Below are 19141 nucleotides of genomic sequence, written 5' to 3' on the forward strand. Positions count from 1 at the left end.
TTTTTTTGTTAGATTATGTAGTTTCTGGATAGACCCTGTAGTTTTTAGTTAAATACTATAGTTTCTGGATAGACCCTGTAGTTTTAACTGAGATGCTGTAGTTTCTGGAAAGACCCTGCATTTTTTAGTAAGATGCTGTAGTTTTTTTGTTAGATACTGTAGTTTCTGCATAGACCCTGTAGTTTTTTAGTGAGATGCTGTAGTTTCTGGAAAGACCCTGAAGTTTTTGTTTGAATTCTGTAGTTTGTGGTTCAATTCTGTATGTTTTTAGTAAAATCCAGTAGTTTACAGATACACCTTGTAGTTTTTGTTAAACCCTGTAGTTGTTGTTGTTTGTCTGTAGTTTGCTGGTCTTGCCTGTAGCTCTGGGATTTCTCCTCTTCCTCGTCTCCCTCTTGCGGACAATCCTCCTCTTCCTCGCGCATCTCTCCATCCTCTTCCTCACCCGCTCCCCTAACAGCCGACCACGTCCACTTAGCCCACTGAACGGGCGACAGCCACGACATCGCCGCTCAATAACACACTCACACACACACTGCTCCAATTCAGCTCAGCACACACACACACTCCTCTGCTGTGTGGATAAAAACAGTCCAGTCTGATCCACCCAGTCTGAGACACCGACTCTCTCTCGCTCTCTTTCCCACAGTGCCACAGTGTCTCTTGACCCTCCTCCAGATGTTTTCAGCAGCTGGCAGCTCCTCAGGTCCTCAGGCTGGGGCTCATGGCGCGCGCTCACAGCCTCTTCCTCCTTCACCTCGTGCAGCAACTTCTCAACTGGAGCTGCTTCCTCAATCTACTGCAGCGAGCGAGGGAGGCTTCCTCTCTCTCTCTCTCTCTCTCTCTCTCTCTCTCCCCCTCCTCCTCTCCCTGAGTTTCTCTCTCTCTTTTTCTGGCTCAAACTGAACTCTCTCTCTCTCTCTCTCTGTGAGTTAGTCTCTCTCTCTCTATCTCTCTTTCTTTCTGGCTCAGACTGAACTCTCTCTCTCTGAGTTGGTCTCTCTCTCTCTCTCTCTCTTTCTAGCTCTGAATGCCTCAGCAGTGATCAGCTGGTCGCCCCCTCCTCCCCCTAAGAGGCAGGACTATTTTGAAGGGGGGTTTTAGGAGGAAAGAGGGGAAGTTCTGCACTTTAAGAGAAAAGGCTGGATTTAGACTTTAGGGTTAAACATCCCTCCACCCACACTCAGTCAGAATGGTAGATTCCATCAGACAGCATGTGCTCTTTCTCTCTCTCTCGCTGTCTCTGGCTCGCTCTGTTTGTTTACCTCTCTTCTGCTTTTCTAATGAGAGAGAGTACTACTTAAAAAAAGATAAGAAAGAGTCCGAGCTAACAGAGAACGATATAAGAACGTTTATCAACGTTTTGAAAAGGTTTCAGAAAGATTAGCCTGTTACGTTACAGAAGTAATGCTCAGAAATGTTGTGAAAATGCGTGAAATAATAATGGTTTATATTATTAGAATGTTTATCACTTAACTTTCTCAGCTAGATGAATACTACCATTATGGAAATGTTAAAGTAACATTCCCAATACACTAACAAAAATTACACAAGTTAAATACAAACATTCTAAGTAAGTTCAGAAAAAAAGAGAAAAATGTAACATTTGTGTAGGAAAAGAGATATTAGCAATAATACTGAGCTACTTATAGTGAGAGAGCACTAGTAAGAGAGTTATTAGCAACAAGTGTGTGGAAAAAATATATATGCACAATAAGTGAGAGTACTAGTTAAAGAGAGAGTACTAATGAGAGTGAGATATTAGCAACAATTAAGAGGAAGAGGAAGAGTGAAAACAAGAGTAAGAGACACTACTAGTGGAAGAGAGAGACAGTACTAGTGAAAGAGAGGTACTTGCAAGAAGTGAGAGTTCTAGTTAAAAGAGAGTACTAGTGAGAGACAGATATTAGCGAGAAGTGAGATTGAGAGAGACAATACTAGTGAAAGAAAGAGAGAGATAACTAGTGAGAGAAAAAGATAAAGAGATATTAGCTATAAGAGAGAATTGGAGAGACAGTACTAGTGAAAGAAAAATAGAGAGAGTGAGAGATATTAGCAATAGGTGTAGTTAAAAGAGTGTACTATTGAGAGAGATAAATTTTCAAAAAGTAAGAGACAGACCTAGTGAGAGAGAGACAGAAAAAAGGGAGACGCAATAAGCAGAGAGAAAGAAAGAGAGGAAGTTAGAGAGACACACTGTGTGTGTATAATGTGTGTGCATGGTAACAGTGGAGCGGCTGTGGAATGCAGCCCGATTTAACCGTCTCACTGCCCTCAGCACCAGCAAGGCCTGCACCATATTACACACACACACACACACACACACACCTGAAAAACCTGTCCTAACACTTTCGCTCCCACACACCTGTTCAGCACGCCCTGGCGCCCTGCCTGAGAAACATCCTCCTCCCTACTCCCAAACCTCCCTCACACACACACAATATACACACTCTCACACAACACACTATTCACACACACACACACACATACAATATACACACAACACACTATTCACACACACACACACACACAAACAGCCACACACACAGGCAGGTGCTACAGTCCAGCAATAGTGGATCATTAGCATTGAGATGCTAGTTAGCACAACATGCTAAAAACAGCTCCTCAATGTTGCAGAGAGACGAATCAGACAGCTGAAGATTCCATGAGCTGAACGATTCACTGTTCTGAGTCATTCTCTTTTTCTGACTTATTTCATAAACACTTACTCCTAGCTAGTTAGCCTAGCCTAGCATTTGATGTATTTCCATTAAAAAGATAAAAACATCATTAAGGTTACTGGTTTGATCCATGGTGATGCCACAACCATCCGAAACCAAACACCCCCAACAACATAACTTTAATCTGAGTTTAAAACACTTACTAATCCAAAGTGGGCGGGGCCATGAATACTAAATCACGGGTTGAGTAGACACAATGCTTTTTCTGATCAACTGATCTTTTCTGAATATTTTCTTTTACTAGCTACTGCACACAACAAAAGTTAAGGAAGAGTTTCATGTGCAGCATCATATACAATTTAGAGAGACCAACTGTATTTCACAAAGAACAAGAAAAAGTGGATTTTAGTAGAAGGACACCTTTAAAGCCAGAGGAGTTTAAGGTGCAGCAATAGACTAGGAGTTTCATAACACTATTACCATCTGGCCCAGTTCTTACTAACCCGCTGGTGTGGAGGATGTATTAGAGCTGCTATTCTTTGTGGATTCTCTAAAGTGCCCCAGCAAAGCAGACCACATTCTCCACTCCATAAACACTCTAAAAATAAAGTGTGTGTGTGTGTGTGCATATGTGTGTGTGTGTGTTGCTATGCTATCCACCACAAACAATACCATCACACGCTAAAGGGCAGCAGGAGAACATCTGAGCAGCTTCAGCAACGTTTATTATCTGCTCTACTGCTCTGTTTCACTTATTTCTGACCGCTTCACAACTTTGATCTTCATGATAGTCTGAATCATCACTTTATTAAATAAGTCTTTTTTTGTTTTAAAGGAATACTGAAACTAAAAAAACACTGAAAAGTAATAAATCTTTACTGCTTACTATTAAATGCTTCTATACCATCTGTATCTGTTTAAATGCCATTATTTTTACATGAAAACTTTAATAAGTCTGTTTCTCAGACTTTAAAGGAGAAGTTCTGTGAAAAATAATTGTGGATTCTAATTAATATCTACATTAGACTGTCGAAAATGTACAAATGTTGCCCTTGTAAAGACGCCCTCATGATCTTCATTTAATTGCTTTTACAATTTATTAAAAAAGCTGTATAAACATGCTGGGTTGTTTAAACACAAAGTCTTACTGAAATAATTATTACGTTAGTTATATTAAATAATATGTATTTATTTACATTATTGTTGTTATAGTTTTTGTAGACAGGTGTAGTGTTACACAAACTGAGATTCTTAATATTATTAGTATTCTGATTATTCATATTATTCATATATATAACATATTATTGTTGTTGTTCTGTGTATCTGTATATTTAAAAGGTGCTGGGTTATTTTAACCATTATTACTATATTATTACTAATATTTGCTTTGTGTGACAGGTGATACAGGAGTTACATTTACAGACATTCTTGATAGTGTTATTAGTCCGATTATGATTCTTGTAGCTGTTAACATTAATAATAATAATAATAATAATAATAACAATAATAATAACAAGTAGAAGAAGAAGAATATTAGAAAAAAATTATAAGAATAAGAATATATATATTTCAATTATGAAATCTAATTTATAATTATAAATGATATTTTTATTGTCGTCAGATGCTGGGTTATATAAACAGAGATTGCTGTAATGTGATTGTTCCTGTAGCTGCAGAAAGAGACAGAATCAGAACATCAGAACATTTCTGCTCAGACGGGTTAGGAACACAGAGGAGGTCTGCAGGAGCCTTGATTCGCTTATGTAACTAAACTCAGATCAGTTCCACGTCAGAGCTCAGCCGGGCCTCGGGCCAGAACTGCTCATAGAGACCGTTAACCCAGGGAAAACCAGAGGAGCAGGAAAATGAGAAAAACAGTCCAATCAGAACCATTATACAACAAATTTAGCTCATTATCATCATCCCACACTGCATTTATAAACACAAACATAGCATTTTTCTTAAAGGGACAGTTTGCCTAATTTTTTTTGCCCTAAGGCTAATGTGGCTAACAAACTAATGGAACCTTATGTACACTTACTAATGTACGATTAGAATGCCGAAAAAAACTCTATGACTAAATCATTTACATCAACCTCTCTTCGACCCTTTCAGTTCAGTTACACTCACTGTTTCTTTTATTGTACCTTTATCACTCAGATATGGAAATCACCTCTACTCCTTTCCTGTACTGCAGCTTAGACTGGAAAACCAGTAAGAACTGAAAAATAGGTGAGGCTTAAGTGCTGCTCACATACATGCTGGATTGGTGGTAAATCTGGGGGGAAGCTGCGGCAAAATTTGGCAAACGTATTAAAAGTTTCCGGATTGATTGCTTGGGTTAACGTGTTGATGTTGACAGAACTAATAAATACATATGAATATAGATTTTTTTCCCACACTGTAAGCGCATACATTGTTTAACCTCAAATGATTTAAGTCTGTTTTACATCAAATTGGATATTTCTAAACAATACTCAAATATTTTGAGTTAGTTAAACATTTGTGGGCACATATATACATTCAAACAGAGATCTTTGAGTTGAACCAACTTATAAAAACTGAGTTTAGTCCGTTGTCATGGGCAGCTTCTTTTCCATTGGCCTCTGTCACTATTTGCATACTGGGTGTGTCCAACAGTTTCTGACAGACACTCACCATCAGTGTGTAGTGATTCCCCCTGGGCTACCTTAGAAATAAATTAAGTTCCCCTTTAGTTTTAATAACTTGACGTCTTAATATATGCAAACCGGCTGCCTTAAAAAAGTTAAGTAAACTCAACTTTTCCGGTCTTACAATATAACAAAAATAAAAAAGTTAAATCAACTTCCCCTTTAGTTGTAATAACTTGATGTTCTAAGCTATACTAACTTAAGGTTTCATTACCCATTACTTAACTTTTTTAAGGCAACAGGTTTCCTCAAAAATTTTAATTAAAGCAACTTATCCAAAAAATCTCCAAAACAACAACTTTAAAGGTGAGAGATAAATCATTCTTAACTTTTAATGGAAGTCGTTGTAAGTTTGTAAGTATATTTCAGGTAATTTTGGAGGATTTCTATTGATCCTTTCATTAGGAAAATTAGACACAGTGTAAGGGACAGTGCGTGTGTATAAATTATGTAGAGAACTAAAAATCGTCAAAATGGACATACTTGCTTTTCATTTGACAACGAGGATATGATTTCATTTAAAGTAAAGAGTGATGGTAATTACATTCATTAGAGTTATTAGAGTTGTTAGAGTTAGTGCAGGCCGGATGAACTGAACTCTGTGTATACTGTAAGTCAGTAAGTGTGTTGTTATGAGTGGAGCTGGAGCTCGTTCCTCACTCTGAGCCACCCAGACCCTCTTTTTTCTGGAGTGGAGCATTTTTTCCGAGGAGGATATGAGGCTGAGATTCCATTATGCAGCCGAAGCAGAACCACACGAGCAGGGCTCACATTTCAAACGGCTGCACGGCCGCGGGACGCCTGGCAGGAGCCTCCACAGGAGCTGCAAAATCACAACAACATGCCCCCGAGGAACGCGGGACTAAAATAACCGGGACAAGGAGCCGGCCCGAGAACAAAGGCCAGGCAGAACTTTCTCAGAACACTGAGCCCCGTCCAGAGAAATGACCCGAGGCCTGAGTGTGTGTGTGTGTGTGTGTGTGTGTGTGTCTGGACTTCTAATTACAGAGTAGGGAAAATCTGCTGGGCTCGGCAAACCCGAGTTTCCCCCTCTGACCCCAAATCTACTCAACATGTTTGGAGCTTCTTTACACTGAAGCTACGAGGCTAGTGTCGCTATGCTATATGGACAAAAAAATGAGATACCTGCTCATTAATTTTGACTCATTCATTCAGAAATGGTTTGGTCACTGAATGCAATAAAATCCTCACAGACGTGCTAGCAGTGCCAACTCATCCCATCCAAAAGTATTGGATGGAGCTCCATCATTCCAGAGAACACAGATGGCATTAGATATGCTGTTGTACTGTTTATCTGCTCTAGAGAATCCTATTCTACTGGCAATACTTCTATACTATTACAGGGACTAGACAAGCTGTGTGTTCATTTGCACATCTGTGTCAGCAATAGGTCCAACTTAAAGTAGCTGAATGTGTACATTAGAAAGGGCTAAACTGCTATAAACCAGGGTATTAAACCCACAACCTTGTTGTCAAAGGCCCAGTGCTCTACCACTGAGATACTACATTTCAGGAGTTATAGGGGATTCTATGCCAAACTATCGCTTTAATGTTGTACTCAGGGTCCGCCCAGGCAGGTTACACCCCTCTGCTCTTTATGGGTGAGGAAAGTAGCTGAACTGGAACAGAAAATGTGAGGAATTTCAAAAAGCCAGACTGAGGGGAGTATTCCTACTGATACTGATTTACAGGCAAATCTGTATAATGAGTTATATATGGATTGACACACACACACATTTTAATTAATATTAGGAGTTGGTGATATTCCACTCACTTCAATTCATTTTTTTGAAGTTGTCACAAAGCAGCTTTACAAAGAAAAACGGATCCACACCTCTTATGAGCAGCACCACAGAGATGCCAATTATTGTGGTGACACAGTGGCAAGGAAAAACTCCCTTTAAGAGGAAGAAACCTTGGAAGGAACCAAGACTCAGTCAGAGGAACCCATCCCCCTCAGGGTTGACCCGCTCAGTACAAACAAATAACAGAACAAAACAACAGAACAGAGAGATAATGTGGAGCTATTATGTACACTGACATGTGAAAAGAAAAATAGTAACTATGCTCCATGGAAGACAAAGAAAACTGAGCTGTGGGATGTGTGGACGGGGTTCTACTTCATTGAAAGTGGATAAAAATTCACTACTTGCTGTTCACACAAACAATTATAGGCAGGTAAACACAAGGTAACCACATGTCCTCCATCCACATGGTTGGGCACGTGCTTGTAAACGCACATTTCGAAAGCTGTGCACCTCAGTCCAGCACAGTTTTGCGCAGATAGTTACAGCTAAATTTAACGTTTTCCAAAAAAACTATTTTATTTTTAAAAGCCAATGAAATGCCTGATTAAAGGCCCATTACTGTTGTTTTGCCAATTTTCTCGGGTTTTAAATGCTTGGCGCTGTCTCTATTGATCGGTGCAGACGCGAAAAACAACATTTGCAATGTAAATTTTTTCCAATATCGTGCAGCCCTATTACAGGTGTGGGTGTTGCCAAGCCAGGCTGTCCCCTGTGGTAACACTTCATTATCAGTATTTATATATATATATATATATATATATATATATATATATATATATATATATATATATATATATATTAGGGTTGCAGCAGTAACCGGTTTCACGGTATACCGTGGTATTAAAATGCACGGTTATCATACCGTGTGTGTTTGCTTATTACCGGTAAAACGCAAGCCAGCGGAGAAAGTCACCCGCGCATGCGCAACTCTGCTCCGCTTCAGCTACTCAGCACACAGCGGTGAGAATGGCAGACAGTGCATCAGACTAGAGCTTAGATTCTCTGCCCGAACCAGACCTGACCCGAGGACCGACCCGAAATCGGGTCCGTTCGGGCCGAGATTTCCCACCACATTCCTCGGGCCGGGTCGGGTTGGGCTCCAGAAAATAGTCTGAGATGTAGGCATCTGTTTTTTAATTATATATTTTATTTATAAAATAAAGCTCTGGTGTGATAATCACAATGTTAATGCTAAGTAACCAATTATTATTGTTAATGAAAACGAACCAAATAACGAAAACTGAAAGTGAAACTTAACTAACCTATTTATAAGCGCTGTTTTCACTCCCGCAGTTCTACAGCGGGAGGTGTTGTGCCGATTCTGTCCGCGAAGCGGGAGTCGGATTGAGCAGGGAGTCGGATTCAGCATAACAGCGGCAGCGCGGCTGCACCTCGCGGTCCGCGGTGTTAGTTGTAAGCGCTCGCGCTAGCCGCAAAATACGACAGAAAACGCTGAGAAACTGCAGAATTATGAATTGGACTAAAATGAGCACGAGGAGATAAAAGAGAACCTTTACCTGTGAGTAGCTCACATCAGAACACGCAAATCTCTCTCTCTCTCTGTGTCTCTCTCTCTCGCACGTGAACTTCTCCGCACTGTGTTTAGCTGTTCTTAAAAATCATTTTTATTAAATAATAGTTCTATGCTTCTATGTTAGTGTTAATTAACATAATTCTGATCATATTTCGCTCATTCAAACAGCCTGAAAACAGACTTGTAATCTTGTAATCAACAAGCTTGTAATCAATGTGGCCGTAGTCACAGCTAAAGGAGGAAATACATCAAACCTGTTCTCCCATCTCCGAGAACACCACCCCGCTGTGCAGCGCAAAGTATGTGTTCAGTTTATAATTTTACCTAAATAACCTAAATAAAACTTCTTTGTAGTCGTGCAGAACCCATGCGGTAAGCGCCCGCAAAAGCGCTGAGTTATCCGAAATTTGGGCACGCAGGTACAGGCGTGAAGTGCGTGCTACGATGGATTCACGTGTCCGTGTAAAGTAGAGGTGGGCGATACCGGGAATTTTGGTATCGATCCGATACCAAGTAAACGCAGGGCCAGTATTGCCAATATCGATACTGATACCGATACTTTTTAATATTTAAGCTTTATAGATCCAAATGATCCAAAAACCTAGGATATAATTTCACCAAACATTGTAAGTGATAACAAAATACTTTAGTATCACAATCAACATTTTTTTTTTAGAAACAATGGAACAGTAACAAAACAAAGTTTAAATATAAAATAAAAAAATATAAAAAAATAAAATAAAAATTCTCCCCTCACTAGACATCTTTTCTAGTTCTTTGTTTCTTTGTTTCTTTTTTTAATAGAATTGTCATTTGGAAAAACAATAAAAAATAAGGAATTGTCTTCCTTTCAGTGCAATTCAAATGCAAGTTTTTCTTAAATAAACAGAGTGTAAAAAAATATCACTCAACACAAATCTCCTGAGGTAGAGGCGTGTGGACTGGAGGAGAGCGCTGAGTGGGCGGGGCCAGGCTGAGCCTACCTGCATGGCGGTTTGGCTGGCTTTGCTGAGCCATGTGACCCCTGTGCAACAACAAGAGACCAGAGAGTAGACTGTGGTGAATCTCGTGCGAAGCAGTCAGTGCGTGCGGCAGAGAAAAAAGCTTGAATATCGATATTTTTACACGAGTATTGCTCAATACCAATACCAGCGTTGGTATCGATATTATCGAAATTTGGATCGATCTGCCCACCTCTAGTGTAAAGGTCCTGGCCGGACTGGATGTGAAAGACGCCATTCATTTACATGCGTTAATTTTAAAATTCTGACGTGCCTGTTTTTCATATGTTGAAGGTTTTAAGGTGTGAAAGCCTTAAAATAGAAATCTCTATTGTGAGGATCATGTCAGAAATAAATCCCCTCTTTCTGCAGTATCTGGTTATATACCAACTTTTTTTATATATATATATACACGGTAACACTTTATAATACTGTTCCATAGTTAATAGGTAACTAAGCAGGAACTAAGCAGTAACTAATTAATAGTGCTGCATTAACACCTAAATATTTTCTATTAACTACCAGGGAGTACTAAATAATTACTCAGTAGATAGTACTGAACTAATGATTATAGTAGTTCACTATTAACTCCACAATAATTACTGAGACTTACATATCTCTCAGAGAACTACTTACTAATTATGTCTTCTTTATAATAACTACTTATTAATTACTGCTCAAATCAACATTAACTACTGAAAACCCTTACATCCCACCTGGGGAACTATAGATCTAAATCAGGCATATTTGAGTTAAATGCATAATAACTGAAGGCATATTTGAATTAAGCAAGTGACACCATTTGTAGTAGTGGTAACCTTAATTACCTTATTATCCTCAGTTCCTTCCAAATATTAGCAACATATAGTAAAATACTTCAGTGTGTATTACTCTGCTTAACCATCATTTTTGGAAGAAAAAAACAACATTATAACGTAATATTATTGCATAGAAGACATTGATGAAAGTTCTCCAGAAGGCATCTAAGACTCTAAGAATGACTGTAAGACAGTAATAATGTAACAATCATTGCTTTAATATTAGGTATCAGCCTTATAAAAGTGCATCTTCACCCTTTGCAGTCTCACAGAGATTTATTTAACTGCGCATTATTAGGGTAATTACGGTAATTTCACAGCGGCCGCAGCTCTCCTGGTCCTTCGTGTAAATTCTCTGCTGTGCGCTGCTGCTGCTGCTACTGCTGCTGCTGGAAGAGGATTAAGAGAAACTCTGCTGCTTTCATATTTCTGTATTTGATTGAAAATAAACTAGTAATCAAGATATTGAGATCTTTTCCAGCTTATTTTACCCCCGGATCAGAGGAGGACTCTTTGTGGGTTGTTAACCAGCTTTAGAATGTGTGTTAGCTAGCTAAGTTAGCTAGGTTATGTGTGTGTTAGTTAACTGGCTAAGTTAGCTAGGTTATGTGTGTGTTAGTTAGCTAGTTTAAATGTGTGTTAGTTAGCTAGGTTATGTGTGTTCGTTTGCTAGCTAAGTTAACTTTTATGTGTGGGTTAGTTAGCTAGGTTATATGTGTGTTAGCAAGTTAAATGTGTGTGTGTCAGTTAGCTAGGTTAAATGTGTGTAAGTTAGCAAGCTAAGTTAGCTAGGGGAAATGTGTGTGTGTTAGCTAGGTTAATTGTGTTAACTAGGTTAAATGTGTGTGTGTTAGTTGGCTAGGTTAAATGTGTGTTATTATTATTATTATTATTATTATTATTATTAATGTATATTTCCCTTTATAATACTGTGACATGATCTGCAGTAACTCCTAAAGAAGAACACAGTAACTCCTCAGTAATTAGTAATTAGTTACCATGTTTCTCACTTTATAATACTGTGACATGATCTGCAGTAACTCCTCAGTAATTAGTAATTAGTTACCATGTTTCTCACTTTATAATACTGTGACATGATCTGCAGTAACTCCTCAGTAATTAGTAATTAGTTAACATGTTTCTCACTTTATAATACTGTGGTATGATTTACAGTAACTCCTAAAGAAGAACACAGTAACTGCTCAGTCATTAGTAATGGGTTACCATGTGCTGCTGTTAACTCCCGAAAAAAGAAGACAGGGACCCCTTATTAATTATCTATGAAGAACACAGGGATACCTAGTTCGTTATCTAACACAAATATTTATTCATTTAAACATGATTTCCCCCATAATAAGGATGTTGGACACAACCTAGAGTAAAGCTGTATGTGAGCCATCACTTCTACTGAGCACATCTCCAGGAGGACTGAAGAAGAGCACAGGTTTAGAATAAACACCTGTAACACACTGACAGAACATTACAAAAATGGGGGTTAAGCAGACTACTGCACATTTCAGTGTGTCTAACATTTGGAAGATATTGAGCATACTAAGGTAAGTAAGGTTAATATATGATAAGTGGTGTCACCGACTTTAATATTACCACTGATAGAATAACCTGCAGCAGCAGATAAACACACTGATAGAGGCTAGCGGTCCGGCGCTGTGGAATTACCGTAATTACCCTAATAATGGGCACTAAAAGTCTGTGAGACTGCAAGGCTAAAGATGAACGTTTATAAGGTTGGTGCTGAAAATTAAAGCAGTTACCATTAAAACAAAATTGAGTACAGTCAGTCTTAGAGTCTTCTGGAGAACATAAATAATGTCTACTATGTAATAATATTACGTTTTTTTTTTTTCTTTTAAAAATGGGGTTTAAGCAGATTACGACACACTGTAGTATGTCACTATATGTTGCTAATATTTGGAAGATAATGATGATAATAAGGTAATTAAGGTTACTACTACTACAAATGGTGTCACTCAAATATGCCTTTAATATCACCACTGATAGAATAATTGTTTGTGTAGACTGATTTAGATCTATAGTTCCCCAGGTGGCATGTAAGGGTTTTCAGTAGTTAATGTTGATTTGAGCAGTAATTAATGAATAGTTATTATAAAGGAGACATCATTAGTAAGTAGTTCTCCAGGAGATATGTAAGTCTCAGTAATTAATGTGAAGTTAATAGTGAACTACTATAATCATTAGTTCAGTACTATCTACTGAGTAATTATTCAGTACTCCCTGGTAGTTAATAGAAAATATTTAGGTGTTAATGCAGCACTATTAATTAGTTACTGCTTAGTTACTGCTTAGTTACCTATTAACTATGGAACAGTATTATAAAGTGTTACCATATACACTCTTAATGCCCTTAAGAGTAGTGGAAAAACATGGTTTCCTTCACCTGATGGTGTAGTTTCTACAATAAATAGTTAATTGAACAAAAAACCTTTGTTGTAATTTCTTTAAGGGTCAGTTTAATAATATATGTAACAAACTGTGATACCGTGATAACCGTGATACCGCGGTATTTTCCGAGACGGTTATCATACCGTGAAAATCTCATACCGTTGCAACCCTAATATATATATATATATATATATATATATATGCTGCTGTACTTTTAGGTTAGCTGAAACCAAGCAGAAGCCTGCAGAGCCCAGTGTGTGATTTTAGCCAGACGGGTCGGACCGGGCAGCTGCAGAACCTTTTGTATGAAGTAGGCCAGTGCTTTTATTTTGATTAGTTGAGAAAATCTATCCGAGATTAAAGGGAATGGGATGAGGTCAGAAAGATCAGACTATATTATCTGTTTTTACAGGCTTTTACACAGCTGTTTTACACACACACACACACACACACAGACTGTGGCCCACTGCGGGCCTGCCCGGGTCACAGGAAGTGCTGGGGTGAATAACGGAGGGAAACAGGCCTGACTGGGGCAGAAGAACAGGAAGTGAACAGGAGAGCCAAGAAACTCTTAACCAATGTCCCTGTGGAGCCAGAAATAGCTGGGGAGACAAGAGAGAGAGTGTGTGTGTGTTTGTGTGTGTGTGTGTGTGTGTGTGAGAGAGAGAACAGGGACAATACTCAAACAATACAATAAAGTTTAGTTCTTAAAGCGGACATATTATACAAAACTCACTTTTAGAGTGTTTTTATATTTTCACTTGTGTCTCTCTGCTCTTATAAAGACTCAAAACACCAAACATCCATCCATCTGTTTTCTGTAAATTAGCTAAAAGAGTTAGGCCTCACCCCCTACCTATCAACCCTCACCAGAGTCACATCCACTAAATTTGTTGAAGAAACCCCATTTGCTGGTTGAGAACCTCAGACCGCAGGATTAGCCAGCAGACTTCGTCTAAGGGAGGGATCTGTACCTACTGTCTGAGCCGAGTCGGCAGATGAAGGAGATGAAAGAACTTTTAAATAATTAGTTTGGGCTTCTATTACAGTTTAGTATGAACTAGCTTGTTTGTGTTTTTAAACACAAATAAACAAAGAGTAAATAGAGGGCGTAGCCAGCAATAGCTTGTTTGCATAAAAGTGACCAAGCCTTTAAATGGTTCATTCTGAAGGGTCTGAAACTGGTAAGAATAGAGCTGGTGAGATCTCTTTATGTGAGAGTGATGCATTGTAAAGAACTTCATGAACATGTTTTGTATAGATCAGAGTATTCAATTCATTTTTATTAATAGGCCTGTCACAATAATTAAACTATCGATTTATCAATATCAGTTAATCTCAAACTCCCACTCACAAGTTCATCTCACAAGCAGAAGTAAATAATGGCTGCCAAGCAACAACATCGGCCTATTTACTCTAAGCAGCTGGAACTTCTTTTTTCTGGCAGAAAAAATTAAAATCACTATTTAGAGCAAATACACTTATCTTTTAGCATATCACTTACACAACATCAATACAGAATAAACCACAGTGACAGTGTTTGCACTAAAATCAGCTGACAGAGCGTGTAATCTGAATAAACACACAGCACACAGGCTGTACTGTAATAGGACCTGATGTAATAATGATCCGGGGGGTGTGTCCGGTTTCACACCATGCTGAATGTTTATGTGATCTGGCTTCTCCAGGCCTTAAACACTGAAATAAACTCTATAAATAAACACATTCACTCCGTCCACGACCACATCACACATTCCACACAGATCAGATCAGATTTAATCAGACAGACGGTAATTATTTATGTAGTCACATTTAATCCTATTCACATTAAAAGTCCCTTGTACTACACTTTCTTTTTTATTATTATTATATTATATATTATTTATTATTATATGAGATATTATTATTATATCTCTATCTAACAGAATTAATAGGACTGTGCCTTAAAGATTGATATATAAGAATAAGCTCTTTGGATAGATCTAGATATAAACTGCTGAAGGCTGAATGGTTGGAGCTATAAACTGCTGTAGGCTGAATGGGTGGAGCTAACCTGCTGTTAATATCTCAATAGGATAAAATTTGTAACATTTATAATAATAATAATAATAATAATAATAAAAACAATTTATTTATTATTTATTACTAATAAAACAATTATGTAAAAGACTGTGGCTAAACTAACTCAACTTAAGGCTTTATTTGGCTCAGAATAATGCAAATAACCTCATCAGATATAGAATCTATCTCAGATGATCTGCATATCAGAACAGAACTCCAGGGAGTTGAAGGGATTCTGTTGGTTCTGACCCACATCATCCACACAGTCAGTAAACACTAAAGCCTCAGTCTCTCAGCACTGCAGCATCAGGATGGGCTTCTGGCACCATCTAGTGGTCACTCAAAAACATCACAGCTTAACTGGAACTGAGGTCCAGTCTGATTTATAACCAGAACTGCACATCTATTCAAAGCTCCAGAACACCAAAGCCTGGAACTGCAGGTCCAGCAGACTGACTGTTGATCTGTAGAATCTGGGAATGATAAGTCCTGGTTCTTCTCAGTTATTCTTGATGCTCATAGAAAAGTTAAGCTTCTTTTCAGACATGGTTCTTTAAGTTTTTATTGATGTTCTCTTTTAAATCTTGGTTCCTCTCCTTTTACTATTAGAAAAGTTGTAGTTTTCAGTCCTGGTTTGCCTTATTTCATGCTTTCTGCGTGGTTCTCCTTTTGAGTCTCAATTCCTTTATGCAGTTCTAGCTAATGCTATTAGAGAGTTTTTTCATTGTTTAATTATGTCATGCTGTTATAGTGCTTTGTTTAAGATTTAGTTCCTCACACTCTTACAAAATTTCTCCTTGTGAGTCTTGGTTCTTCTCAGATCTTATTGCTCTAAATGGTTCCTCCTTTGTGCTCAAGAGAACCTGACCTTACATTTTAATCAACTGGGAATCCAAATTCCTCTTTTTGTCTTAACTAGAAACGACATCTGTCAAATTTTCTATTCTGAATTAAATTTATTACAGAAATTAAATCATCTGAGTCTTAAACTGACCGAGGTCAGTTTGTGGACACAAGAGTTTTCTACAGTTAACTGATCATAGTCATGTACTGCTCAACATACTGCAGTCTGGTCATGACCTCAGCAGAGTTTTACATACTCATAAACCTGGGGAGTGTGTGGAGTGTATTTGCATATGCAAAAATATATGACAACAGAATTTGACCTTGTTTTGAGGACGCCTTCACTTCTACCTCTTTTGGTCTTAACCAAAAGGTGCAGAACCAAAGCACCAAACTCCCAGTTCAGAGTTCCAGAGTGTAAATAGCAAAAACAACACGCTTTACACACGCATTCCTGGACAAGCTAAGAGATACAGAAGCATCACTGAATGTGAAAGAAGCCTTTGGACTGAGGGAGTAGAGTATTATTACAGGATCTTACACAAATACGACTCAGGTTACATACTGTTACGCATTTCTGCACAGCTTTACTAAAATGTTCCAAAAGTGCAGTTAGCAGCATTTTGACCTCAAGTAGCAACAGAAATGCTATTCTCCACTCATTACAGTCAGTAGGGGGAATAAATTATTCTCAAAATTCTGTTGTAAGGTACAATGTTATACTGTACCAATTAAAAGTTTGAACACAACCTAAATTCACTGTTTTGTTATTATTTTAAAATGTTTTGCATATTGTAGACATATATACATACATAGACTCTGCATAGCCTGCCTCCTGGCGCTATGCAGAGTCTATGTATGTATATATGCTACGCCATGCGCAGTCTATATACATGTCTATGACATTATCAATACAAATATGGCGGCGCACGGAGCTGAAGCTAGCATTACAGGATATAAACAGTGGTATTTAATAAGCTTCTTGTGCATTTTTTAAGTTATTAATGCCTTGTTTCAATTGTCAGGGCTCTCTGGATTCTAGCTGCAGAGCTACTTTGAGCTGGATAACGGTGGAAAAAGCTAATCTTTATCTGAAGGGTGTTTGGAGGTGTGAGTCTGAAGGGAAGCTGTGGGAGGTGTGCTATTCATCAAAGGTATGTCCTTTTTAGCATGTTTTACAGTCCATTTTACACCGGAGTTAAAGGGAGTGCAGTACCCTGCCTGGCCAACAGATGTCGACAAACTCAACACAGAGAGCCTAATGGAGGAGTAATGGGAAAACGTACTCAGAGTTGTAATTGTTGGCTCAAAGGCAAACTCATGACACACAGTCCACACAGCTCAGCTCAAACTCTATAATCCACTTATCAAAAAAGAAGTTTATTTCAATCCTAACAAGGTTTAAACCTGAAACATTTCCAAAAGAACACACGTGCAGGATCAGGTTTGAACGCTGTGTAAACAAAGCCGAGCCGAAACATCCGTGTACTGAAGAGTTATACAGTGGAGTTCATCTTATTGTGGTATATAGGTGTGGAGCTGTTTATACAGCAGGGTTCAGTTACACACACCATAAAAAAGCTGGATGCATGAGATCACGTCAGAGCTACAGCTCAAACAGAGAGAGATTACTTTAAATAAATCCAATTTACTGACATTTAATTTCCTTCCGAGGTATCTGAAATGTGTTTTAACAGTTCAGCACTGGAGTTAAGAGGTTAACACACAGATGTTTACAAGGTTTCTGACAGTGTGTCACTCACTGTTATCTGTAAACATGGGGTAAAGTACACCACAACAGGGCCAGACACCATGTTATCACGTTTATTACAGATTACTGAACGTCTCAGCATGCCCTGCTGAGAGTGTCTGTTGATTTTAAGGCTGCAAATATCTATTATTTCTATTTGTTTCTATTAATTTGTCAGTAATAAAAATCACGTATTTCTCGTTATGCTTTATTAAGAATAAAAACAGTTTAATGTTTACTGCTCTAGTGTTTTACTATGTGCAATAGCTAAATTCACCAATGTAGCATAATCTGATTATTAGCAACAATATGTGCAAAATCATCACTTGTTTACTATATATCTTCTATTCATAATGTGCAAGAACATTGGTTACAATGCGTATTGGGAAACCATGCTTCCTTTAATCTTAATGTTTCCAGAACTATATATTTTTTAGTATTATTACATCTCTTGTATTGTAAATTTTTATATAGAGATTTTATATTGTTGTATATTTTCTGACACTTCTGTTTTATCCTCTGCACTGCAGTAACATTGCAAGTTTCCCCGCTGTGGGATTAATTAAGGCTTATCCGTTTTTAATCTTATCTAAAGGATGTGCTTTACACATACTTTTCTGGACAAGCTGAGAGATACAGAAGCATCATTGGAAATGAGAGAAGCATATGAACTGGAGTGGTTAATATTATAAGATTAAACAATAATATGACTTGGGTTATACAGTTTCACTGGAGAGCGTTTTTGTGATGTTTTACCAGAGTTACGTAGTGCAGTTGGCAGCACTCCGACCAGGATTAGCACTGATAGAACTGCTATTCTCCCTTAAATACAGCAAGTGTACGGACATGTATTAACATGATTCTGATGGTTCTAAAAGGTTGATTTTTTATGAAATGTTACTTAATATAAGCTTTCCTAATACTGTTATTTTACAATCATAAACATGCAACTCAATTAGAAACCAAACACAACTCAGGCAACACACAACAGATACAGTAAAGTTCAGCAACCAGCTGCTGTATTAATAATCAGACTGTCTGACTCTATTAGAGTATTAATAATTTATTAATAATAATAATAAAAACGGACACTTACAGACTGGTGCTCTTCTGCCTCAGAGAGGTCACGACCCCGTCGGTTTTCTTGTTTTGGGAAAAAGATCCCCCCATGATAGTGCCGTGGCGAGTGTGTGTGTGTGTGTGAGTGTGAGTTTGTGTAAGTGTGTGATCAGGTCCGGTTCATGTTGAGTGTTGAGTAGCTGTGTGAGTCCGGTGGAGCAGCAGCAGTGACACAGCACAGAAACACTCGACAGCTGGAACTCGGCCAACTTCTCACACACACACACACACACACACACACTTTCACTAACTCCACCTACCTACCTACCTCCTCCATCAATTGCTTACTCGCACACACACACACACAGCACTATTAACGTATTTCTTAAACACACACACACTTAAAATAGCTATATAATAATCAATGCACTTGTTAAACACAAGCAAACACCCCCTACCACCTATACACACC

The 19141-nt window shown here is 38.2% G+C and overlaps 1 protein-coding gene across 3 annotated transcripts in view; it reads right to left on the reverse strand.

Annotated features, from left to right (window-relative positions):
• Nucleotides 1-18914, reverse strand: part of tacc1 (transforming, acidic coiled-coil containing protein 1) — a 49049-nt gene extending 30135 nt beyond the window's left edge. The window contains exon 1 of one of the 3 annotated variants that reach the window (XM_022681172.2): nt 18707-18914. In XM_022681172.2, the coding sequence (XP_022536893.2) occupies nt 18707-18780 (74 nt within the window). In that variant the 5' untranslated portion in view covers nt 18781-18914. Of the gene's footprint in view, nt 1-357; nt 1000-18706 lie in introns of those variants that run through there. The other 2 variants (XM_022681171.2, XM_007254951.4) reach the window with 2 other exon arrangements.
• Between the last annotated feature and the right edge of the window lie 227 nt (nt 18915-19141).

Source organism: Astyanax mexicanus, chromosome 20, assembly GCF_023375975.1.
Source record: "Astyanax mexicanus isolate ESR-SI-001 chromosome 20, AstMex3_surface, whole genome shotgun sequence".
Lineage (NCBI taxonomy): Eukaryota > Metazoa > Chordata > Actinopteri > Characiformes > Acestrorhamphidae > Astyanax > Astyanax mexicanus.